This window comes from Tenrec ecaudatus, chromosome 4 (genome assembly GCF_050624435.1).
Source record: "Tenrec ecaudatus isolate mTenEca1 chromosome 4, mTenEca1.hap1, whole genome shotgun sequence".
NCBI lineage: Eukaryota > Metazoa > Chordata > Mammalia > Afrosoricida > Tenrecidae > Tenrec > Tenrec ecaudatus.
This window is the reverse complement of record NC_134533.1, coordinates 60,895,582-60,920,946: the sequence shown is the minus strand read 5'-3', so window position 1 is coordinate 60,920,946 and position 25,365 is coordinate 60,895,582. Positions and strand designations below refer to the sequence as shown.

At 44.8% G+C, this 25,365-nt stretch overlaps 1 protein-coding gene across 3 annotated transcripts in view; it reads right to left on the bottom strand.

The window, feature by feature from the left end:
• Nucleotides 1–25,365, bottom strand: part of SBF2 (SET binding factor 2) — a 384,097-nt gene that overhangs the window by 69,706 nt on the left and 289,026 nt on the right. For all 3 annotated transcript variants that reach the window (XM_075546087.1, XM_075546088.1, XM_075546089.1), the window contains 2 exons: nt 2,918–3,088; nt 1,606–1,871 (listed from right to left, as the gene is read on the bottom strand). In XM_075546087.1, the coding sequence (XP_075402202.1) occupies nt 1,606–1,871; nt 2,918–3,088 (437 nt within the window). The remainder of the gene's footprint in view (nt 1–1,605; nt 1,872–2,917; nt 3,089–25,365) is intronic.

The window sequence follows — 25,365 nt, the reverse complement described above, 5'->3', positions numbered from 1 at the left end:
TGGGGTGGAGGATGGGGGAAAACCTTTGTCTGCTCTAACCTACTCAGTTCTCTTTACTCCAAAGCCTGACCTTAATCAGCATGAACCTATGGCCAAGCAGCACATTAGGCCACCCACTATCCCTCCGCCTTGGGGAACTTGGGCTTAACTATTCACTGTGCACTTGAAAGAGCAAGATCTTTCATAATGACAACTCTACAAGGAAAGGAAAATGTAGCCATTGACAGAGTGGAGATCAACTTGATGGCAGTAGGAGACAGGCTGGTGAGGGACAGGGGGTATAGAGTATAAAATATTTTTAAAACCAAGCAAATAAGTCTATAATGAATGGAGCAGGGTCTTGGTAAACAGTAACAAAAAATATGTAATGGAAACATCACTTCGAGAAGATTTTCATCAGAGTAAGGGTAGAAATAAACTGGAGAGAGGGCAGAGAGAAATTAGAACTCAACCACAGGCGCAGGAAGAAGGAGGCGTGGAGATGGTGAACCCAGGGAAAGTGGGGACGAGAGCTGCTACCAGTGTCCCACACGAGTGTATCAACTGTCAAATGGAAAAGGAATTTGCCCTGGAAACGCCCAGCCTAGGCTACAATACAAAGTTCAAGTCCAAACAAACCTAAAGAGATAGAATTTCAATACTGTAAGGGCGATCTGTTCATTTATTCATTCATTATTTGTTCACCCAAATGTATGCCTACGATGTGTAAAGATTCTGTGCAGACAGCAGTGAGAAAAATAGATAAAGGAGGCAGAGAATAAGTGAGCATAGTAAAATAAATGAATATGGAAAATGTCATGAGAGAAAAGTAATGCAAGGTAGGGCTGGAGGTGCTCCTTGTCCAGGTGGCAGGAAGGTCACTCTCAGTAGGTAGCATTTGAACAGAGACCTAAATACGGTGAGAGATTGATGATTTCCAACTGCTCCCCTCGAATAAATAAAAAACCCAAACCCTACCGCCATCAAGTCCATTCCAACTTGCAGAAAAGCCTTTCTCCACGGGGTCTGAAACGTGGACCCTGCAGGTAGCGCTCTACCGCTTACCCAGCAGCACCCCAGGGAACAAGTGTTCCCCACTGAAGGAACAGGCAGTGGAGAGTTGGAGCATTAGCACCACAGAGACCAGTTTGGTTGGCAGAAGGGAGACCAGAAACAAGCCTGTTGGGCCTCATAGAATATTGTTAAAAAAAAAAAAAAAGCCTCTGCGTCTTACTTTTCGTGGTGTGGGAAGTCACTGGAGGGTTGAGGGCAATGTCTGGCTGAGGACAACAGAGGTTGGGAAACAATCGTGCCTGCCAGGAGGGACTCCCCAGTCATTCTCAGAGCAGCAGGCTGGGTCAGTAGTGATTACACTCACTGCACTGAGTCCATGCTGACTCACCGGGACCCCCTGTAGCTATCTGTTTATGGGAGCAGAAAACCCAGTCTTTCTCCCAAGGAGCTGCTGGCGGTTTCCAATTGCTGACCCTGAGGGGCGCAGCCCAACACACCAGGGCTCTGTAGGGGCAACCGTCTATTCAAATGCTTCATATTCTCTGCAAAGCTCAGCCTGCTCCCCAGGAAGAGGAGGGGGAGCCTGGGCTGCGTGTGTTCGTACTTCAGTACCTGTTGGTGACAATGCTGTTGCTCCCGCTTTCCCAGTCGCCTGGGGCCGATGATCTGAGGAGCTTGTTTTTACTTGAGTCTAGTGGAACTAGCAGGTTGACCATGAGGTTTGCAAAGTGAATGGCCTGGCTGAAGACAGTGCTTTCCTCCCGCTGCACCAGCTCCTGCTGAGTCGACTTGCTCAGAGAGGGCCACAGGCGGAGCTGCTCCGCCGCTAGATCCATGGCTGTCTTTTCCTGAAGCTGGTGGTCATCAGGAAGCCTGCCCTAAAAAACAACACAGTAAGATGATCCAAAGGGGAACATCCAACGCTTCCCATGAGCTCAAAGGCCACGGGGGGTGCTGTAATAATTCCTCTATTACATAGCTGTATCAGCAAAAATGAAATAACATAAACAGAGGCAAATGCAGCCTTCTCTCCTTGGCAGAGGCAGCAGGCCTCGGCGGAGCCCAGGAGAAAGCAGCAGCAGCCACAGAGCACAGATGGCTCCTCATTGCGCTCACGACCTCATGGCTGTGTCCCATTCCAGCCACCAGTGACAGCCAGTGTGGGAACCTACTAGCCCGCTCTGTGGGGACGGACATGGCAGTCTGCTTCTGGAATACACAGGCTCGTTCTGCTCTGATCTGTACGGTCCCCGTGAGTGGGGCTGGACTCGGCAGCAGTGCCGTGTGCTGGCTCTCTTCACACACATTAGACAATAAATGTTAAACAAAATGCTAGCTGGTCATTTTGCCAACGAGGAAGCTAAAGCTTCTCACGTCTTTTTCAAGGCCAGACAACTATGAAATGACATTCAAAGGCTTCATAAGATTTCAAAGAACCCTTTCCAATAAAAAAGTAATTTTCTTATTAGATATGCTGGTAAAATATATGGAAAGTTATAGAACATTACTAAAAGGAGACCTATATTTTATTGCTGGCATTTTTTTAGCAGAATGACCGAAGTGTACATTTATTTTAGAATTACTGTAATTAACTTCAACTGGCCATTGATTCAAAGACCTTGATGGCCCAGAGACACCTGCCTTGGTCTTTTTGGTGTGTTCTTTCTGCTCAGCTTCCTAGATTTACTTCCAGTGAATTTGTGTTAAAATGCAATAAAACATCGCTAGACCTAAAACCATATGGAGACATTTCTGAGGGAAAATGTAAGGACAGGAGTCAGGGAAAGAAGCAGCCTTCTACAGGCTCCTAGAGGGAGGAAGCCCCACAGGCCCAGCGGCAGGAAATGTCTCCATCCCCTTTTGTCCTGGGGACATCTGTGTGGCCAGAATCCTAATTCCGAACAAACCTGTTCTCTTCTCTTACCTTGTGCTTCAAATGTGGAGCATGATGGTCTTCCCTGGCTGAGAGGTACAGGGAGCGGACCTGTTCCTGCACAGCATTGTAAAAGGTAGTCTCCCAAAATTGCTGGTTCGTCCAAATAGGGTGGTCCTGTACACAGGTGTACGCAAACTGGCTGACTCCAGGGGCAAGTTTCTGTGCGAATACACAACAGACATCACCACGGGGCTAACAGAGTGATCAGTTGAGAAGGTGAGAGAGGCTGGAGTTAACCATAACCAAACCAGACTCCCTGCCATCTAGTCCCGTCTGACTCACGGCGAGCCTGAAAGGGCAGAGTAGCACTGTCCTGAGGACATGACACGGACATTCTTTACAGGAGTAGAAAGCTTCATCTTTCTCTCGCAGAGTGGTTGGGTGGTTTCAACTTAGAACCCACTACAAACCAACGCCGGGGCTTCTTACAGTTAACCATATTGCTGCTGCTACGACGGCCCACTGCCATCGAGTCAACACGGATTCACAGCTCCCCGATAGGACAAAGAAGAGCATTTCTGAGACTGAACTCCTAATGGGAGTCCGATGCTCAGTCTTTCTCCCGAGGAGCGGCTGATAGTTTCAAACTGCGGACCTTATGGTTAGCACCCCGACAGGTAACATGTAACTATGCCACTGGGCTTCTGCCAGTCACCATCGATGAAATCAAAGGATTTCTCCAAAGACCATTTTATCCGAATATAGGTTTAGCAATCTGCAACTTACTCATTTTTAACTTGTAATGTTGGGCTTGCTATTAAATCCCTTAAAGCTATCTATGACTTTATTACAGTGGTCCTTAACAACAACTATAAAAACCCAAACTTTCCACATGAATTAGAGAATACATGAAAGTACCCAGCACAGCACTGGATACTGAATAAGTACTCAAGGACCTTGAACACTGAGTAGAGTTGCAGCAATTATGAACTTAAAGACATATCATAAAACCCATCACAACATAACCACAGCACTCTACATGATCCAAAGTAATTCCCTTTCCCTCATAAAAGTTACTTGGATTACACACATGCAAAAAAAGTGGATGTGCTACTATGCAGCCACAGTTCTCAAAACTGCATGGTACTGGTACAATGACAGATACTCACACCAATGGAAAAGAACTGAAAACCCAGAAATAAAATCATCAGCATACAGACAGCTGATCTTTGATAAGGGCCCCAAAATTATCAAATGGGAAGCCGATGTCCTCTTTAACAAATGGTGCTGGAAAAAATGGATATCAACATGCAGAAAAATGAAGCAAGACCCTTATCTCACTCCATGCACAAGAATAAACTCAAGGTGGATCACAGACCTTGAAGTTAAACCCCAAACTATTAGGACCATCAGAAATAGGGAAGGACACACACACAGAGGAGGCACAAATTGACAAATGGGATATACTGAAGATAAAACACTTGTGTACATCGAAAGAATTCACCAAGAGAGTAAGAAGAGAGTTCACAGACTGGGAAAACATCTTTAGCAATGACACATCAGACAAAGGCCTTTATTACTAAAATCTACAATACTCTGCTAGCTTCCAAAAAGGAAAAAACCAATAGCCCACTTGAGAGGTGGGCAAAGGACTTGAACAGAAATTTCACAGGGGCAGAAATATGAATGTCCAACAAACATATGAGAAAATGTTCCCGATCTTTAGCCATAAGAGAAATGCAAATTAAAACAACAATGAGGTACCACCTGATACCCTCAAAGGTAGCCCAATTCAAAGAATCAGAAAGCAACAAGTGTTGGAGGGGTTGTGGGGAGACAAGAACTATCATCCACTGCTGGTGGGCCTATAAGTACATACAGCCACTATGGAAATCAATCTGGCGATACCTAAAACAGATGGAAATAGAGTTACCATATGACCCAGCAATCTCCCTACTGGGCATATACCCAGAAGAGGCAAGAAACAAACCAAGGCCAGACATCTGTGCTCCAATGTTCATTGCGGCACAGTTCACAATTGCAAGGAGCTGGAAGCAAGCCAAATTTCCATCAAATGACGAATGGATTAAAAAACTGTGATATATACAAACAATGGAGTACTACGCATCGCTAAAAAGCAGTGATGAACGTATGAGGCACATAGCGGCATGGGAAGAACTGGAGGAAATCATGCTAAGCGAAGTAAGTCAGGCACAAAAGGACAAGTACAACATGAGCCCGCTGAGGTAAGTATTAAAAAAAAGTTAAAAAAATGCAAAAGTGGCATAGGGGAAAAAGCTACTGTATACAAACATTTTCGGGGTGAAGACTCTGTAGTATGGCAGAGACCAGATCAAAACCAGGGATACACATGGTAGACAACAGTGGAGGAGGTGGGGAAAGGAAAACAAAAGGATGAATATAAGGAAGAAAAGGGGAGTGGGGGCATGGGGCACTAATCCACCCAAGGGGAGGGTATTGTTTATATCTCCACAGGGAAAGTGGGACCAGACTTCAACCCAGTGCCGCAAGATGTGAATGCAATATCCCGGCGTGGAGTAGGGCCCAGCACCAAAAATTAAGTGGATTCCTGCCCCTCCCCTGAAAAGAATTTGTTTCAAAGGATGACATTGATTCTGCAGCTCCGGGAGATGGACATGTCTGATCAGAGCACACGGGAGCAGATGAAGGGGCAGGAGGAGACAGTGGAACACAGCCTGGCCCACGAGGCCGTGAGGATGATGTTCCTGAGTAGAGCAGCCAGTCCACAGAGAGAACAACATGGCTGGCCCTACTATAAGACATGATGCCCCTCAGTGACTAAGGGCGATACAGGGGACAGCACCGGAGACACAGTGTGGGAATTGCACCTGGCCTGATCCCACCACACTGAGGCAAAGCACTGGGGGAGTGCAGCGGAACAGCAAGGGAATGGAGTGGCCAGGTCCCCAGGGAATGCTGAAAGTGGACTTTGGGGCCAGGGCGTGGTGCCCCAACAGACTAGACTGGAAAACACTCCTAAGGGCCAGCAAACGATCCTTGAACTAACTACAAGCTTTTCTTTCGTGATGTGTTTGGTTTGGTTCTTTGTCAGAGGTTTGTTGTTGTTGTTTTGTTGTCTGGTTGTATACTGTTGCTTTGTTTTCCTCTGTCTTGTTTTCGTGCATGTTAGTGTCTCCACAGGTCTGTCTGAATAGGACAGGCTGGATGAACTATCTGGAGGAAAAACAAGGGACCGACAGTTCCAGGGGGACTTGGGGTGGGGGTAGGTGGGGGGGTAATGAAGTGGTGTTAACAAACCCAGGGACAAGGGAACAACATGGGACCTAAAATGGTAGTGAGGGGGAGTGGCAGGCCTGGTGGGGAATGATCAAGGGTAAGGTTGCGTAGAGAAGAGGTATAGCTGTAGCCCAGGTGGGGACGGAGCATGGTAGTAGGGCAGGAGGAAAGTCAAGGGAGATGGCGGAAAGAGCTAGGAGTCAAGGGGCATTTATAGAGGTCTAGACAAAGAATGTACATGCAAATATATATATGAGGATGGGGAAATAGATCTATGTGTCTATATTTATAGGTTTAGTATTAAGGTGGCAGAAGGACCTTGGGCCTCTACTCAAGCACTCCCTCAATGCATGAATACTTTCTTTTATTAAATTGGCACTCTACGATGCTCACCCTCCCGACACAACTGCTGAAGCCAAAGCGGGTGAACAAGTAAATGTGGTGAAGAAAGCTGATGGTGCCCGGCTATCAAAAGAGATAGTGTCTGGGGTCTTAAAGGCTTGAAGATAAACAAGCGGCCACCTAGCTCAGAAGCAACAAAGCCCACATGGAAGAACACACCAGCCTGTGTGATCACGTGGTCCCAAAGGGATCAGTTATCAGGCATCAAAGAACAAAAAATCATATCATTGGCTGCACACCTCCATGATACGATCGCCGAAGACAAACGGGTACATACGTAAATGTGGCGAAGAAAGCTCATGGTGCCCGGCTATCGAAAAAGATAGTGTCTGGGGTCTTAAAGGCTTGAAGGTGAACAAGCGGCCATCTAGCTCAGAAGCAATAAAGCTCACATGGAAGAAGCACACCAGCCTGTGTGATCACGAGGTGTCAAAGGGACCAGGTATAAGGCATCATGAAAAAATATATATATATATATATACCAGAGTGAATGAAGGGGGAAGTGCAGAGTAGAGACCCAAGGCCCATTTGTTGGCCACTGGAGATCCCCTCAGAGAGGGGTTTAGGAGAGGAGATGGGTCAGTCAGGGTGTGATGTAGTACCGATGAAGAACACAGCTTTCCCCCAGATCCTGGATGCTTCCTCCCACCCAACTACCTTGATCCGAATTCTACCTTGTAGGACTAGATAGGGCAGAGGTTGTACACTGGTGCATATGGGAGCTGGAGGCACAGGGAATCCAGGGTGGATGATGCCTTCAGGACCAGGGGTGTGAGGGGAGATGCTGGGAGAGTGGAGGGTGAGTGGGTTGGAAAGGGGGAACTGATTACAAGGATCCACATGTGACCTCCTCCCTGGGAGACGGATGGCAGAGAAGGGGGGGAAGGGAGACTCCGGATAGGACAAGATATGACAAAATAACAATCTATAAATTATCAAGGGCTCATGAGGGAGAGGGGAGCGGGGAGGGAGGTGGAAAAAAAAGAGGACCTGATGCAAAGGGCTTAAGTGGAGAGCAAATGCTTTGAAAATGATTAGGGCAAAGAATGTGCGGATGTGCTTTATACAATTGATGTATGTATATGTATGGATTGTGATAAGAGTTGTATGAGCCCCTAATAAAATGTAAAAAAAAAAAGCATCTATAAAAATAAGAGCACGATTCTAAAAAAAAAAAGTGGTTGTGCAAAAACGTCCCTATAGTTTTGGACAAAGGCAGGTCTGTAAACACTCCTAGACAGAAATAGAGAACAAAACAGAGAAACAATAGCCTAAAGGGCCTGTATACTCATTGATGCTGAGTCGATTACAACTCATGGCGACCCTGCAGGGCAGGGCAGAACTGCCCCATGGGTTTCTGAGATTGTAACTGTTTATGGGAGTTGAAAGTCTCATCTTTCTCCCAAGAAGCAGCTGGTGGTTTCAAACTGCTGACCTTGGGTTTGCAGCCCAATGCATAGTCACTATGCCACTAAGGCTGTGTAGTGGGTGAGAATTTTGAGGGTTAAATCATTATAGAATAAATACTATTGGCAAGACTGTTTTAAATGGCTATGGCATCTGATTTAGTCATGAGGAAGAATTAGCAAAACTTCTAATATTATCATTTTGCAAACATAAAATGTACCCCCTTGCTGTGTGGTCTCTTCACTGTTAGGCTGGGCGGGGTTACTGCACTGATAGACTGGTGCAGTGGTTCTCAACCCTCCTAATGCTGCGACCCTTTCATACAGTTCCTCATGTTGTAGTGACCCCAACCATAACATTATTTTTGTTACTACTTTATAATTGTAATTTTGCTACTGCAATGAATTGTAATGTAAATATCCAATATGCAGGATGTATTTTCATTGTTACAAATTGGACATAATTAAAGCGTAGTGATTAATCACAAAACAATACATAATTATATATTGTGAAATAATTATGTGTTTTCCGATGGTCTTAGGCGACTCCTTTGAAAAGGTCATTTGACCCCCAAAGGGGTGGCAACCCACAGGTTGAGAACCGTTGGACTAGTGTGTCCTCAGAACCAGGAGAGGGCAGTCAGACTTTTCTGCCTGGACTCCATCATGGTTTGTGAGTACTGTTGGCTGAAACTGTCTGTGCTCATGGGCCTGACTCAGGTAACCATATGTACAATGGTATGAAATGCTGCCTGGCTCTGTGCCAGCCCTATAAATAATATTGGACAACCCACTGGGATTCACAGGATTTTCATTGGCTGAGTTTTAGAAGTAGAACACTGGGCTTTTCTTCCCAGTCCATCTTAGTCTAGAAGCTCTGCTGCAATTTATATAGCATCATATAGCAACACCCAATCTACCAAGGATCGACCACTGCAACAGGCCAGGCAAAAATGGAACTTTGCCGCCTGGTTGAGAGACGAAGGGAGCGGTGTTGTCTCCTCTGCAAGCTTGAGAGCCCCTATCAAGGAGTTCTGGTAGAACAGTAAGTAAAGGCTTGGCTGCTGAAGGTCAGAGGTTTGAACCCATCCGCTACTCTGCAGAAGAAAAATGTGGATGTCTGCTTCTGTTAAGATCCATAGCCCTGGAGACCACATAGGGCAGTTCTAGCTGCCTATAGGGTCTCTATGACTCGGAATCCACCAGAGGGAAGTGGGTTTGGTTACATCATAAAGAAAATATCATCTGTCAGGTTGTCGAAATGTGGTGGCTTAAGTGATGATACTGCAAGCTATGCTGCTGGTGTTGAGGCGCCAAGAATTTCATTTTACTTGAATCCTCAATCAAAAACCCAACCCAACCCACGGTTGTGGAGTTGCCCCTTCCTCATAGCAGCCCTACAGGAGAGAGCAGAACTGCTGCATCTTTACAGGCAGACTGCTGCTTCTTTCTCCTGTGGAGCAGCTGCTGGGCTTCAGTCGCTGACCTTTTGGTCAGTGCCCAACAGTTAACCCATCACGCTGCCCCAGCTCCCCAATCAACAGCCATGAAACACATCATATGATGAACTGCTTGGACAAATCTGCTGCAGAAGACCTTGTGTTCAGGGTTAGAAAACGACAATGTCACGTTGATGACAAAGGTGAGTCTTTCCATGTGAAAGCCAGCCAGGGTCTTTCCATGTGAAAGCCGGGCAATGCAAAAGGAAGACCAAGAAGTGATGTGTCTGAACTCTGGAGCTAGTGGAGTGCAATGGAGATGTCATAAACTGCCAGAGGAAGGGATAGAAGCGTCTTGAAAAAAGCAAAGCCTGAAGGTGTCAGCCGTAGAAGTAAGGATGGCAAGACTCTGTCTCATGCATGTTGGGCTTGTTAACGGAGGGACCAATCAATCCCCAGAGAAGGATAACATGCTTGATAATGGGTTGGAAAAGGAGAAAGACCCTCAGTGCGATGGACTGATGGAGTGGGTTCCCACAGACCAATGATGGTGAGGGTAGTAGGAGATGGCATGGTTTGCTCTGCTGTGTGTAGTGTTGCCATTCATTAAAAATAACGCAGTAGCACCCAGCAATGAAAAGAAAACAGACTTCTGCCAGTCACACAGCTGGGTAGAAGAGAAGGGAACGGATACAAAGTTTTCCATTTTTCTATATCACTCCTATAAAACACAAACTCAGTTCACCAGTCTACAGCTGTCAGAGAAAGGGGTAATAGGGCTTTTCAGGATTTTAATCAGCATATTTCACTATTGCCACAATAGCATCAACCCACTCTGAGTGCGAGAGGGGGTGGCCGTGGGGATGCTGTTTTTATATGGTATCTTTCCCTCTCTCAGTCCCCTCAACTCTGGCAACAGTACTTACATTTCATAATAATCCTAGAGAAACAAGCGATCTTTTGCAATGGAATTTTATAAGATGTCTAAGACTGTGTTTTTATTTCCTTCCTTATCTGGAAAGCATATCCCTGGAAGTACAATTAAGCATTATCATTCATTTCCCTGCAAAGCTTTTAAAGGAAACCCAGCATGGGACAGGGTCTGAAGAATGTAACCGTAGGCTCACCAACCAGCAGGTGAGACTAGAAACAAATAAATGGATACAAATCAACTAAGAGAAGATCTGGCCAAAGGAGCGGTTATGATGTCAGTATGTGGGGCCTGTCTCAGGCCTGTCTGGTTAGGCATGTTTGCACTTGAGGTCCATGACTCCAATTAGGAAGCTTGGAGGGAAACTGGAATTTTGGAGAGGAAGCTGGCTGGCAGGTCTGACCCCAAAAACATCTCTCACAAATAATGTAAGATTCAAAGACTCTCTGTCTAAATTGTTGGGAGGATTTCCTATCCAGAGATAACCCCTGAAATACAAGTGTATCTCATTGTACACTTTGCTGACACCAGCAAGCCCTGTTACAATTCTACACTGGTCTGAATGAAGAAATACAAGAAACATTTCTCAGAAGAATACAACTAAAATGTTCTTTAGAACATGAATGAAGGGGATTTGACTCACTTATTTTGGAAATATCAGAAAAGACCGATCCCTAGAGAGGATATGACTGATTGTTGGGTACCCTCAAGGTCCTGGGTCCCAGTAAGGAGATGTCAACGACTAGTGAGGCCATGTGACACCACAGAGCAGAGCTGCCCTGAGAGTTTTCTTGGCTGTAATCTTTACAGAAGGAGGCTGCCAGTTTTTTCTCCCACAAAATTTCTGGGTCAGAACCATCGACCAACCTTTCAGTTAGCAGCTGGATTCTTAATTGTGTGTGTCACCAGGGCTTACTTTGGTAAAGGACAGACCCACTGAAAACAAAGGGAACCCTTGATGAAATGAATTAATACAAAGTCTACAACCATGGAGGCAAACACACCAACGACATCCGGAGATGGTGCAGAACCGGCAGCACTTCATTCCATTATACATAAGGTGGTCGTGAGCTGGAATCAACTCAACAGTAATAACTTACTGGACTGACCAACTCCATCTATTAAGTTGCTTTCAGAATAAATTTCAGAGTACAATCGATGTTGGAACAATGTTGGGGTTGTGGTACTGTCCTCCTGCACAGTTGCAATAGGTAATGTCCATCTGACCCTTGAACAGTAGGGTCTCAGCAGGGCGGGCCACGTATGTGCCACTTTCCCTTGCGGCTGTTGCGGTGAGCTCGAGTGTGGCGAGTAGCTGCTGCTAGCTGTGTACTCACCATAGAGCAACAGGGAAAGAAATCTGTGTGAGTGGGCTGGCATAGTGCGGGGCCACGCTGTCCAAGGGGCAACTATTTTTCTTTCTTTTTTTAAGTTTTAGTTTCTTTTTCCTCTTTTCAAAAAAAATCATTTCATTAGGGGCTCTTACAACTCTGATCACAATCCATACGTACATCAACTGTGTAACGCACATTTGTACATTCATTGCCCTCATCATTCTCAAAACATTTGCTCTCCACTTAAGCCCCTGGCATCAGCTCCTCAGTTTTTTCCCTCCTTTCCCCCTCCCCCACTACTCATGAACCCTTGATAATTTATAAATTATTATTTTGTCATATCTTGCACTGTCCAAAGTCTCCCTTCACCCACTTTTCTGTTGTTCATCCCCCAGGGAGGAGGCTATATGTAGATCCTTGTCATCGGTTCCCTCTTTCCACCCTATCCTCTCAGTATCGCCACTCGCACCACTGGTTCTGAAGGGATCATCCGCCCTGGATTCCCTGTTTCCAGTTTCTATCTGTATCAGTGTACATCCTGTGGTCTAGCCAGATTTGTAAGGTAGAATTGGAATCATCATAGTGGGGGGCCACGGGGGAAAGCATTTAAGAACTAGAGGAAAGTTGTATGTTTCATTGTTGATACATCACACCCTGACTGGCTCGTCTCCTCCCCGAGACCCTTCTGTAAGGGGATGTCCAGTGGCCTGCAAATGGACTTTGGTTCTCCACTCCGTACTCCCCCCATCATTCACAATGATATGATATATTGTTTTGATGATGCCTGAGATAGTTTGTTGTGACAGCTTGGCTGATAAACACAAGTGGGATTAATTGAAGGGCAGAGAAATAAGTGGCTCGGTGAGCCTTGCCTTTCTTGTCTCTTGCTCTTTAATCAATGGCTCAGTGTGTAGCTGCCTTGCTTGTTCTGAGTCTCAATTTAAAGGGCACACTACCTGTGGGATGCCTGCCTAGCCTGTAGACTGTGTTGCTGTAAGTTGAGGTCCCTTTAAGACCACAGGAATGAAATTTACTTCTCCGGAGTTGAGGACTGACAGTTGGTGACCTGGCTGACAGTTGGTGACCTGCCTTACTGTTTGCTGCCTGTGCTGTTTGCTGCCTGTGCTTACTGTTTGCTGCCTCTACAGAGGACTAGCTGGTGGCTCTCAAGACTTGAAGGACTGTTAGTGTCTCACAACTCTCTCACAGAAGTGAGTTGCACTGAGCCATTTGTACTGCTTTATAATTTAACTGTTTATTTCTTGTATTATATCTATATCTACCTGTTTATAATTTAACTGTTCATTTCTTATACTATATATATCTATCTATCTGTATACAATTTAACAGTTCCTTTCTTATGTTATATATCTACCTTTATAAATATATATAAAATTATCAGCAACCTGGTTTTATCTCTCTAGAGAACCCTGTCTAATATAGTCACTGTATTCCAATTATACATCAATTAAACTATTTTTAAAACATAGAAAATATACATGTTAGTTTTTTACATTTCATTATAAGAAAATTTTACCAAAAAAAGAAAATTGTACTTCAAAAGAATAAAATATAAACTCTAATTGCAACCCCAATTACAAAATCTCTGTATGCAAAAGTACTAGAATTATATAATGACCACAATTTTGGGGGGAAATGAGTACTAATGCGAGCGATTGAAGGATGAATTGTTGGCTATCACGGAGTGAGCCACTAGCTCACGGTGGCCCATGTGCAATGGGATGAACCGCTGCGCTCTCCTGCACCATCCCCGTGACGGCCTGTGGATTGACCATTATGATTCACCGGGCTTTCACTGGCTACTTGTCTGTCAGCGTGCTGTGCTGTGTGTGGCTGTGAGGCTGAGCCCGATGTCACTGGGATTTCAAGTACCGGCAGGGTCACCCAAGTGAACAGGTTTTAGCAGAGCTTTCCGACCAAGAACAGACTGTGAAGAAGGAACAGGTTGCTCACGTCAGAGGAATTAGTCACTGAAAACCCTACAGACAGCATGGAAACATGGTCCGCTAGGAAAAGATGGACGTTCCGCGTCAGTGCTCATGGAAACAGCAGTCGAGAGATCAAATGACACACTGCACTGAGTAACCCTGCTGCTCAGGACCTCTTTAAAGGGTTGAAAGGCGAGGATGTCACTTTGAGGACTAATGTGCACCTGACCCAAGCCAGGGTGTGTCCAATCGCCTCATTTGCATGTGAAAACTGGACACTGAGTAAGGAAGACTGAAGAAAAACCAATGCATTTTAACTATGGCTTTGGTGAAGATTAGTGTAAGTTCCATGGACTGCCGAAAGAACAAACAACCCTGTCCTGGGAGAAGTACAGCCAGACTGCACCTTAAAGGCAAGGATGGTGAGACTGTCTCACGTGCTTTGGACATGCTTTCACGAGAGACCAGTCCCTGGAGAAGGACGCCATACTTGGTGAAGTCCAGGGGTAGCCCTGAGCTATCTTTCCAGTTGTTCTGATGGTTGAGCCCAGGTTTCAGCCACTGGGTCAATTCACTTGGTTGAGGGCCTTCTTCTTTTTCACTGTCCCTCTCTCTACTTTACCCACCATAATGTCCTCCTCCAGGGACTGGTCTATTCTGACAGCATGCCCAAAGTACATGAGACAACGTCTCACCAGGCTTGCCTGGATGGACCATTCTGGCTGTACGTCTCTCAAGAGAGATTTGTTTTGTAACTTAACGTTTTATTACCAACTAGATAATGCTGGATCATAACAATTTATGAATGCCACTGTGAAGAAAGGGAATTACAGCACACTTATCTGTGCTCACGTGCAATCGGTGCACAGACTGGGAGGCAGCCGTTTGAACCAAACAGGGGCTATGGCACGGTTTAAAATCAGGAAAAGTCTATGTCAGGGTTGTAGCCTTTCACCATGTATGTTCGATGTGTGCGCTGAGCAAGTAACACAGGAAGTTGGGCTTCTATGAAGAGGAGCGTGGCGTCCGTCAGGATGGAAGGAAGGAAGGCTCATGAACAAGACCCAAGCTCTGCCGAGAGTGAAGAGGCTCTGATGAAGATCAATGACTACAGCATTGACCTCAACACAGAGAAAACAAAGATCCTTACATCTAGACCAATAAACGACATCCTGACAAATGGAGAAAAGACTTAGTTGTCAAGGATTTCACTTTCTGGGATCCGCAATCATCAGTCATGGGAGAACTCAAACAGATTACATTGAGCAAATCTGGTGTACAAGATCTCTTTAAAATGCTAACAAGCAAAGTCATCTTGAGTACCAGAGTGGACTTGAACCAAACCAAGGCGTTTTTCAATGGCCTAATATGCCTGTGGAAGCTGGATAATGACTACAAAAGACTGAAGAACTGATACCTCTGAATGATGGCATTGGTGAAGAATAATGAATATACTACAGACTGCCCGAAGACCAAACAGACATGTGTTGGACGAAGCATATGCAGAATGCTCTTTAGAAGTGGGGATGGACAGGGCCTGTCTCAGACACCTTGGACATGTAATCAGGAGGGACCTGGAGAAGTGGGTGCAAACATAACAATAATAGGCTGGCACAGGACTAGGCATTATTGCTAGCTTCTATTGTACAAACGGTCGTTTGAGTCAAAACCATCTCAAAAGCATCCAAATCTAAGAAAAACAAATTTTACCTCTATACAATTTTCCACTTCTTAAGAGATGAAGGCAAACACCACAGTACTATTAAGTTACAATTTTGTTGTACATCTTTCTTTCTTTGCTTAGTTGCTCCATTTTTCCAGAATGGGGGACAGGGAGCTTTGTTTTGTTAGTAGAGTTATGAAAAGCAAAGTTAACCTTGAAAACATTTCTTATCAACAACAACAAGTAAACATCTTGGGGCTCCAATTTCCAAATTTCCCCAAAGTTTTTAACCTAAAAACATAAGGGTCTTCTCAACGACCACATAAAGACTTCAGCTGTCGGTTGTAGACATGGTACAATCAACATTAGGGGCATTTAAACTGCAACCGTCAATGTCGGGCCCGCCCAGTTCTCAAGGCTTTATTTAGAAACGGTGGCCTTCCGCGAAGAAGGGAGGGAGAGCCAGTGTGATTCACTGAGGTGGTAGCCCACGCAAAGTGGGGGTCCCAGAGAAGTAAATTCTGTGATTGCACCTTGAATGGTTTCTGATTTACAGAATATTCACAGATAAGTCACCTAATCTCTTAGCTTAAGTTCACTCGGAAGATAACACTTTCTTGACTTGATGTACAATCTGACGGTGGTAGAGCGCTCTATTTTTGAGAAGGAAACTTAGTGGCATAAACTGACTGTATACAGTGGGAGAAGCACATTTATTTCTTGAGCTCCTGTTTTTGAGGGGCAGCTCTTTTTCAACTTTAGCTCAGATGCTCCGTATTTATTTTTGAAAGATTCATTGTAACTGACCCTCGAGGTTGAGGAACAGCCTCTTAACTTAGTAGTCCATTCCCAGGCAAAGGACGTGGTTCAGGGTGTTGTGAATCACGACGACCCTGTGCACAGAGAAGCGAACAATGCCCAGTCCTGTATCATCCTCACCATCGACGTTCCTGAGTCCACATGGACTGAGTCTACCTCATCAAAAACGCTGGCATGGGTGAGCCAACAACTACACTAGGAGTCTAAGAAATCAGTAAGTGGTGGTGATTAGTCAGCTGGCTAAGAACAGTCAAGACATAGCTAATGCTAAGAATAAATAACTCTAAAGATACATTGAACGGTTAGTTCTCAAGCTCCAGTGAATCACACCCCACTTCCATGTCTCCCAGAACATCACAAAATTCACTCCCCTAGTTTTCTTCTCCCCCCAACAGTCCTGTGTCGTTATTAATGCTCACAATTTTACTACTGGTATTTCATTCTTACGACTTCCGGTCTAGTTCTTCCTGAAGTGCTCATCCCTGCACGGTCCTGAGTACCTTTACCCAGCTGTCTACAACTACACAGGAAAGAAGGCTTTCAGATCGGGTTTCCAGAACAAAGTGGAAAGAGAGGCCAGGAGGGAACTGGAAGGTTAACTCAGAAGAAAAGAGGACCCGTGAAGCTGGCATAGGGTGTTGAACAAGGTGGGAGAAGCCAGGTGCTTCCCGCTTCACTTGGTCAGCCCTGCCTGGGAGGGCTCCTGACTCGTGGAGGGCATCCAAACTGGGCTGCCTGAGGGGCAGAAGCTGTGCATGTGCTCGTACGAGTGCACAGGCGTGAACGTATGCAGGCACACACCAACACACGGAACATGCTACATTCACATCACTCACTGGCTCTGAACTGCGGGTGCAGTTTCTTCCTTTTTTATTTTTCATTTTCACAAGAGGGTGCTGGGACAGAGAATGTAATGAACACAATCAAGGTCACACAACTAGTCAAACAGTACTGAAACATCTTTTATCAAGTCACACCTGCCTCTCTTTACTTTCTGAAAAACATTTCCTCCTGGGGATGTTATTTCTGTTGGTGAAAGGGCTACATGCTCTGGGTGCTGATCATGGACATGACTGGGCTAAGCTGCTTCCTTCATTTGGCCTCCATCCTTCTTTCCAGTCCCCACTAATGGCTAAAACTATCCCTTCCCCAAGGGCCCATGGACTACCTCTTTCAAAATGCCTTCCTTAATGATTTCCCATCTTAGGGAGAACTTCGTCTATACTTCTCTTACAGTGATTTCATTCTATTTTCTATTACATATAAGACCATTTTTACCCAAGAATGTGTTGAAATGTCATGTCAAAATCTCCCTCAGAGATCCCCTCATAGAGGCGTTTATGAGAGGAGATGGGTTAATTAGGGTGCGAGGTAGTACCAATGAAGAACACAGCTTTCCCCCAGATCCTGGATGCTTCCTCCCCCCAACTACCATGATCTGAATTCTACCTTGCAGGGCTGGATAGGACAGAGGCTGTACACTGGTACATATGAGGGCTGGAGGTACAGGGAATCCAGGGTGGATGATACCTTCAGGACCAAGGGTGTGAGGGACGATGCTGGGAGAATGGTGGGTGAGTGGGTTGGAAAGGGGGAACTGATTACAAGGATCCACATGTGACCTCTTCCCTGGGAGAGGGACAGCAGAGAAGGGGGGAAGGGAGACTCCGGATAGGGCAAGATATGACAAAATAACGAGGTATAAATTACCAAGGGCACATGAGGGAGGGGGGAAAGGGGAGGGAGGGGAAAAAAAAAGAGGACCTGATGCAAGGGGCTTAAGTGGAGAGCAAATGCCTTGAGAATGATTGGGGCAGGGAATGTACGGATGTGCTTTATACAATTGATGTATGTATATGTATGGATGGTGATAAGAGTTGTATGGGTCCCTAATAAAATGTAAAAAAAGAAAAGAGGAGAAAAAAATGATTAGGGCAAAGACTGTACAGATGTGCTTTATACAATTGATGTATGTATATGTATGAACTGTGATAAGAATTGTATGAGCCCCTAATAAATTGTTAATATTAAAAAAAAATCTCCCTCAGAATTCTACAAGATGGGTTAGCATTGTTAAACCTTGTCTTAAAAAGATTATAGTAGGAGGAAGGTGGGGAATGGAGGGGAGGAAGGGGGAACCAATTGCAATGATCAACACATTAACCCCACCCTACCCTTACTGAGGGGGATGAACAACAGAAATGTGGGTGAAGGGAGGCAGCAGTTGGTGTAAGATATGAAAATAAGCGGGGGGGGGGGGAAGAGGAACTGATACCAAGGGCTCAAATATAAAGAAAATGTTTAGAAAATAATGATGGCTACATATGTAAAAATATGCCTGATACAATTGATGTATGGGTTGTTATAAGAGCTGTAAGAGCCCCCAATAAAATGATCTTAAAAAAACAAAAAAATTAAAATAAATTTAAAAAATATTTTAGTAGCCAATGAAGTAAAAGGTACTAACAATAAAGAGTATTAGTATGTGTAATTTAAAAAACGATCAAGGCAAAAAGAACTTTTTAAGAAAATATGTTGTATGCCATCAATTCCTAGGTCGTTCCTTATTTTTTGTATACTCACTAAGAGACGATAATAAACACTTGATACAATGCCATTAATTCATTTTTGTTCCCCAAACTATGCATTAAACTATTCATCAAGTAACTACAAATCCTTTGTGTGTGCAGGTGGAGCCCAGGTCTGGCATGCTTGGCCTGGACCCGACTGCCTCGTTCAAATTCTCAAACAGAGCGGAGGTGCATTAAGTGCTTGCTGAATTTCAGATGATTGATTATATATTTTCTTCCAGAGGCTGGTTTCTAAGATTACAATTCTAATGATAATTTTATTAGCAGGAAGCCTCACCTGAGAGTGTAAAAACACCCAGCTAATTTCTCACAGTCCCCGCAAGGGGTTCTCGGGGCAATCCCCTTCCATTGACACTGACTCACTCCTCTCGCAGCAGGCTCGTGCCGCCTGCACTTCCCCAACAGCGAGCCTCCCTCTGAAAGGGCGCTCTGCCGCTCTGCCACTCACATCACGTGAAAATCTATCTGTGACCAATGGGGGGAGTTGCAAAGCTGCGGAAATTAAAAACAGACCTCATGGGTTAGGTACAAAATGTTTGCACTTTGGACCTACGGGGAATTTGCTGAGTCACTGAGTCAAGTATTTATAGTACCACATAATTTATTTTTGCTGTAATAATTCTGTAATTCAGCGGCTCCTCCACAAATCCCCATCAAATCTATGACTTCTCAAAAATGCTAACAATGCTGACTAACCGGGGACAAACAGTGCTACCTAAGCCAATTCAACTGGAAGGGTAACCTATTTATAAAGTGCTCTTTAGGGACACGTTGTTAACAAAGCCTTTGCTTTGGCTACCCACACAGAGTCATGAGTTTTACGTTTTCTCAGTTATGTGACCAAGCTGTACCTCACTAACCGTTTTTCTAACTCTCATACTGAGGCCAGAGAGTTCTTGCCCTGAATGAAAACAGTACGGCTTATTGAAAACCAACATAATCAAGTGTGCCCTGTGACTCCCCAAGCAGCAGAGCAGCACCCTCAAGGAGCCGAGCCGAGGCGGAGGGGCGCTCACTGCTATGTGGGCCAAAATGTCACCGAGAAGGGCTGGACCTTTGCTGCTGGCTATCGCATGCGTTCTGTTAGTATGTAAACCACCACTGAACACAGATCACAAGAAGCAGAAAACACACATGTTGGGGCTCTGCTTACCCATTCCCTCGAGTGAGAAGTCCCGAATGGAAAACTTTTGCTTTAGCTTTCCTTGGGATGCAATCCCGATGGAGCGTGGATGATGGACAGTAGAGGATAGCAGTTGATAATGCTGCTGTGGGTAGAAACCCTGGTCCTGTCACTACAAGCAAAGCAACTATGTCTCTTTTGGTCTTCAGTGCATAGCCAGTGATGGATGAAACACGTATTCAATTAGTATTGAATTCATGTCACAAATATTCATTGTGCACTCACTATGTCTCAGGCACTGTGTTGCTACTATTGTTAGGTACCATTGAGTGACTCCTGACTCAAAGCTATTCAATGTACATTGCCTGGTCCTGCACTGTCATTGAGCCCGCTGCTGTACTGCGCGGGCAGTGAGGCTAGGTGCTCCTTATCACCCCATTTGTCCCCAGGCTTGCTCTCTATCAAGAAAACTCAACAGGCACCAGGCTTAAGTAGCTGTTTAAGATAACGCTGGATGAACCAATATTCAATGCTGGAACTTTGGGGTTCCAAAGATTAGGTCTATTTTTGCACTATAAACAACAACAACTCAACCGCCATTGGGCCAATTCTGACTCATGGAGACCCTATAAGGCAGGGCAGAACTGCCCCTGTGGGTTTCTGAGGCTTTTAAACCTTTATGAGAGTAGACAGCCTCATATTTTCCCTACTTCCTATTATACTCTTGAAAAAGAATTCAAAGTCAGAAGAAGCTAACAGCTTCTAGAAGCTGCAAAGCTGTCATTCTATTATTAGCAGTGTCTGGCTGCAGTGTGTTTTGTTTTAGCGGTCAGGGGTGTAAGAAACTCGAGCTAACGTTTAAAATTGAAGCAATACAGTAGAACCCTGGACCTTGATGCTAATCCGTTCTAGAAGGAGCGTCAAGATGCGATCCTGCAGTCGAGTTCTGAATCAATTTTTCCCATAAGAAATAACTGAAAACGGATTAATCCATTCTCGACCACCAAGCTTTTACCCTAACCTTGCATTTTTATACAAAACATGACACAGAAATTTCAAAGTAAACAAGTTCAGAGTTAAACAATATAATTTAAATAAGAAACACAACATGAAAGAAGTTTTTAACAACTACAGTCTGGCCCATACCTTGAGATGGATCTGGATCTGTGGACACGGAGGTGGAGAGGAGGGATGGAGAGAGAGTCATTGTTTGGAAGGAGAACCCGCTTCCAGAAATCAACTGGGAGCTGCTTTTCAGGAGCTGTTTCCCTTCTTTGCCTTTTTCCACTAGGACCTGGCTGGCTTTCTCTAAAAACTACCCCGTGTAATGTGGTCTCTATTGGCGTCTCCTTAACTGTTTTCTAAAAGGGTTTACTAAATTATCAACAACAATATCGATAACACGGTTAACCAGTTCTTACCATGATGATTCTTTTCAAAAATCTTTCTTAGGACCCATGATTTTTTACCTAAAAGCAGTACCAAAAGTCACAAAAACTACGAAAGTTAGAGCAAAACGCTTGTAACACAGCCACAAAAGGTTTAAACAACGCATACTAACAACGCCAACTAACGCCGAGTGACCGAAACGGGAAGTGTTTTTGTTTACAAAAATCACGAGCATTGGGTTGGATTTCGATGTTTCGCGAGAGCTCCGATGCAAGCGTTTCTCGACATTGTGTGTTGAAATCAGAGTGCTGATGTGGTCAAGTAACAGGGTCCTACTTGTATTATGTACAATCGAAGTTCCCAGCTCCTCTCATAAAACGGAAAGGATGGCGACAATGATCTGCCTTGGACAAGGCCTGGAGCAGGGCAGTGTGAGCGTGCTGGACATGTCCCCTCTGGGTGGCCTGCCTAACCCACTTGTGCTATTGGTTTGCCTTTGGAAGCATCTGGTTTGCAAACCTTGCTAAAAGCCAACCATGCCACAGAGAACACTCCATGTGGCTCTCCTGTGAAGCACCTTCACGTCACTGGGACGCCATGCCAACCTGCTGCATGACCTCTGTTCCCACTCGGCTCTAAACCTTTGAAACACAGCCATGTGAGACTCCTTAGTGCTTAGAGAATCATCTCAGGCCAGACTCCTGAGCCTAACAGGCTGGGCCTTCTGTGACTTGAGTTCGCATTTATGGACTCAGGAGTTTGATTCTATGCTCAAAGGAAGTGTTAGGAAGTTCTGCTCTCTTTGCCGTCTTAATCAATAACCTGCACTGCAAGAAGTATGCTTTTCAAATTAAGCATGAGCAAAAATAGGAGTTATTTACCATCTGTTTACATCTACCCTCTGCAGGTGGCCATTCAACAAAGAAGCAAGTGTCCACTCTCCTGCTGCTGGCAGAAGCCTTTGGCAAGGGTGCCTCATGGGAAACAAAGGCTGGTGGGCGGGTTTGAACTGCTGACATCGAGATTATCAGCCCGCAGCTGACTGGCAGTGCCACCAGGGCTCCTTAAGGAAGAGTAAGTAACTGCTGATTGTGACGTAGCGTTCCATTTTATGTTGCAACGTTTATATGGTATATTAATAAACAGTAAAATGATATAGTCCAGATTATCCTGCCCCCACCCCCAATCTTTCTAGAGGACTCAAATTCCAATCTGAGTGAATGGATTTTTCAAGATAACACTTTGGCACGCATGGGCCATGCCCAGATGTCAGCTGCAGTGCATTTCCCAGAAGCCATGTCAGCTGCAATCAACTTCCTTTGATGGAAAAGATAACAGAGTTTGGCTTTGGCCAAGTAGCGTTTCTGCAACTACCCTCAGGTCCTCCCGACCGGAGCCCTCAAACGAGCAAAACTATTTTCATGGCTGTTACATCGCTTCCCTTGTAACACCACAGAGCTTTATAATATACCGAACCCAGCCATCAAACATGCAATTGGGAAACCAATGACAGTTATGGACAAAAATTCCAGTCCAGTACAAATGTCTCAACCCGGGGCACAGCAAGGATGGAAGCGGCAGCCAGGGAGCAGTTCAGAAGAAGCATTCTAGGGTCTGCATGAGGCAAAACCAACCTCTGATTGTTTATTCACCTCTCAGAATTTTGAGCAGTACTTTCACTCCTATTTTATAGAAAAAAAAAAAAAACCCTTACAAAAGTCACAGGTATTGGCATGAAGCTAGTGAAATTCTGATCACCACGGGAGGAAGAACAGGAATTGTTCATGGTAAAATAACATCGTGAATCAGATATTTGTAAGATAGGATGCAACTTAACATGGAAACACTGATGGGTGCTTCTATAGATGGTGTTTTATTTTTGTGATACTTCTGGAAAACAAAAACAAAAAAACTCAAACAAACGCTAAGGACAACACCTCAAATTGGTTTGAACCCATGGCAGCGCATGGTATTATAAGTAAACTTGTAATACCACAGTTTTCTTGGCTGTTAATCTTTATGGAAATAGTTTGACAGGACTTAGGTGGGTTTGAACCACCAACCTTTAGGCTAGCTTCTGATCACAAACTTTTTGGGTCATCCAGGCTCCTGAGATTTCTAAAACAGTCCTTGAAATGATCTTCTCTTACATGGATCAGTAATTCTTTTCAAACATATTCCATTGCCAAGTTGATAAGATATTCATTCATGCCAGGCCCTTCCACTGAGAACCTGCAATAGCCCCAGAGTTCACAAAGATCTATCATGATGGTATCAGCAGACACTTCCATAGCACTCCATACTGACCTTTCTGTTACCTGCTGCTGCCCCAAAACTCACCCCCAAATGTACTGCTTAAAACAACCACCTTGTTCTCTCTCACTTCTCTATGGATTCACTGATGTTTAGGAGAATTGGTTCTGAACTCAAGACCAACCCCACTGCAGTCAAGCTGGCTCCTCTAGTGATCCTAGAGACACAGCAGCACCGCCCATCTTTCTCCCACTGATGGCCAGCAGGTCCACTCTGCTGGTTTTTATGGTGAGCAGATGAGTGCTTAGCCCCTGCATCACCAAGGCTCCTCCTGACGCTCTGAGTATCTGACTCAGATTGCCTGAGTTTAAGCCCCTTGGGCAAGTGACTTAATCTTGCTGCGTTTTCGATCCTTCATCTGTTAAATGAAGATAAAAGTAGAATTTCCTCTTTCGTGACCTCGCAAGGTTGTGATGGTGAGGGTGAAGACCCTTGATATATGTATAATGCTTTATACAACGTCTGGCACGCTGAAAATGGTCCATCAATGTCAGCTCTATTATGTTATTGCAGTTTATGGGTTCTTCTTTCCTAACTCCAGTATAATAAATCACAAGTTCTTCAAAGGCGAGGGCTGGATCTTTCATGTTCAGGTCCTTTATTTAGCCTACCAAAGTTCCTACCACCAAAAATAAAAAAATAGGTAGAAGACATTAAAATAGGCTTTCCTCATTTTTCACAAACCTGCCTTTTAGGATTTTTGAACTTAAAGACTGAGGTTATTTTTTCAGGCCTGTAAGTGTCAAAGTCCCCCTCTCACTCGAAATCTGGAGAGCCTGCCTTTACAACCAGTGTCTCCTGGAGAAGTGTGCCCCGTAAGCTACATTAGGCGCGACGAGCATTTACCAACAATGAACGACATAGCCTAGGAATGTCGGAACCTTAGAGGCTTCGGAGTCCAACAGCTGTTGAACTTGTAAGGGACTGATGCTCAAGTCTCGGCTCGAGCGATTTTGGTTTTAACTGGCCTTGCATGGAAATAGTGGGTATTTAGCAGCACTAAACTCTAGTGTGCATCAGGGTTGGGAAATCATGGACCAGGCCAAACAATTACAGAAATTTATGATCTAGAATTAGGAGACTTGGGCTCTGATGCTGCTCCTTAGATATGCTTCTTATAAGTCAATTCAATAAACATTTTTGTGACATACTCTGAACTAAAACATGCCCCCAAACAAAAAAAAAAAAAAAGCAAATCCTCAAACTAGAAACAAAATCACTGCCATCAAGTCGATTTCAACTCAACGGAAAGAGTGGAACTACCCAGTGGGGTTCCCAGCCTTTAGATCTTTATTAGAACAACTGGTGGGTGCGACTCACTGACCTGGTTAGCAGCTCAGCTCACTTCTAACCTCACTGTCATGGAATCAAATCCAATTCATGGGACCCTGTAGGACAGGACAGAACTGCCCTTGTGGGTTTCCAAGACTGTGACTCGTAGGGAAGTAGAAGGCCTCGTCTTTCTCCGAGGAACAGGCTAGTGGTTTCAAACTGCTGACCTGGTGGTTAGTGGCCCGAGTATCCATCCACTACACCATCAGGGCTCCTCTCAGAGCTTCTTGGACAGCAAAAATACAAAGAATGAAGAACCAACAAATCTGTTTTTGACTTTTTAAAAGATGAAATGATTTGCAGCCTTTTTAATGTAGCTTTTAGCCTTTCGTCAAATAAAGTCTTATTTGCAAGTCCCGGATGTGAAAGACAGCAACGTGGAGCATATTTGGATGATTAGGAATTTCTGCTATGTTGCCTGGGCCGCCCCATTGCTCTTCTCAGTTGGAAGTGGACTCTCTCAAAGCCTGAACTTGCCTCCCGTAGTCGTGGTGGTGCCCTTGATCTGACCTCGTGGCTGCAGATG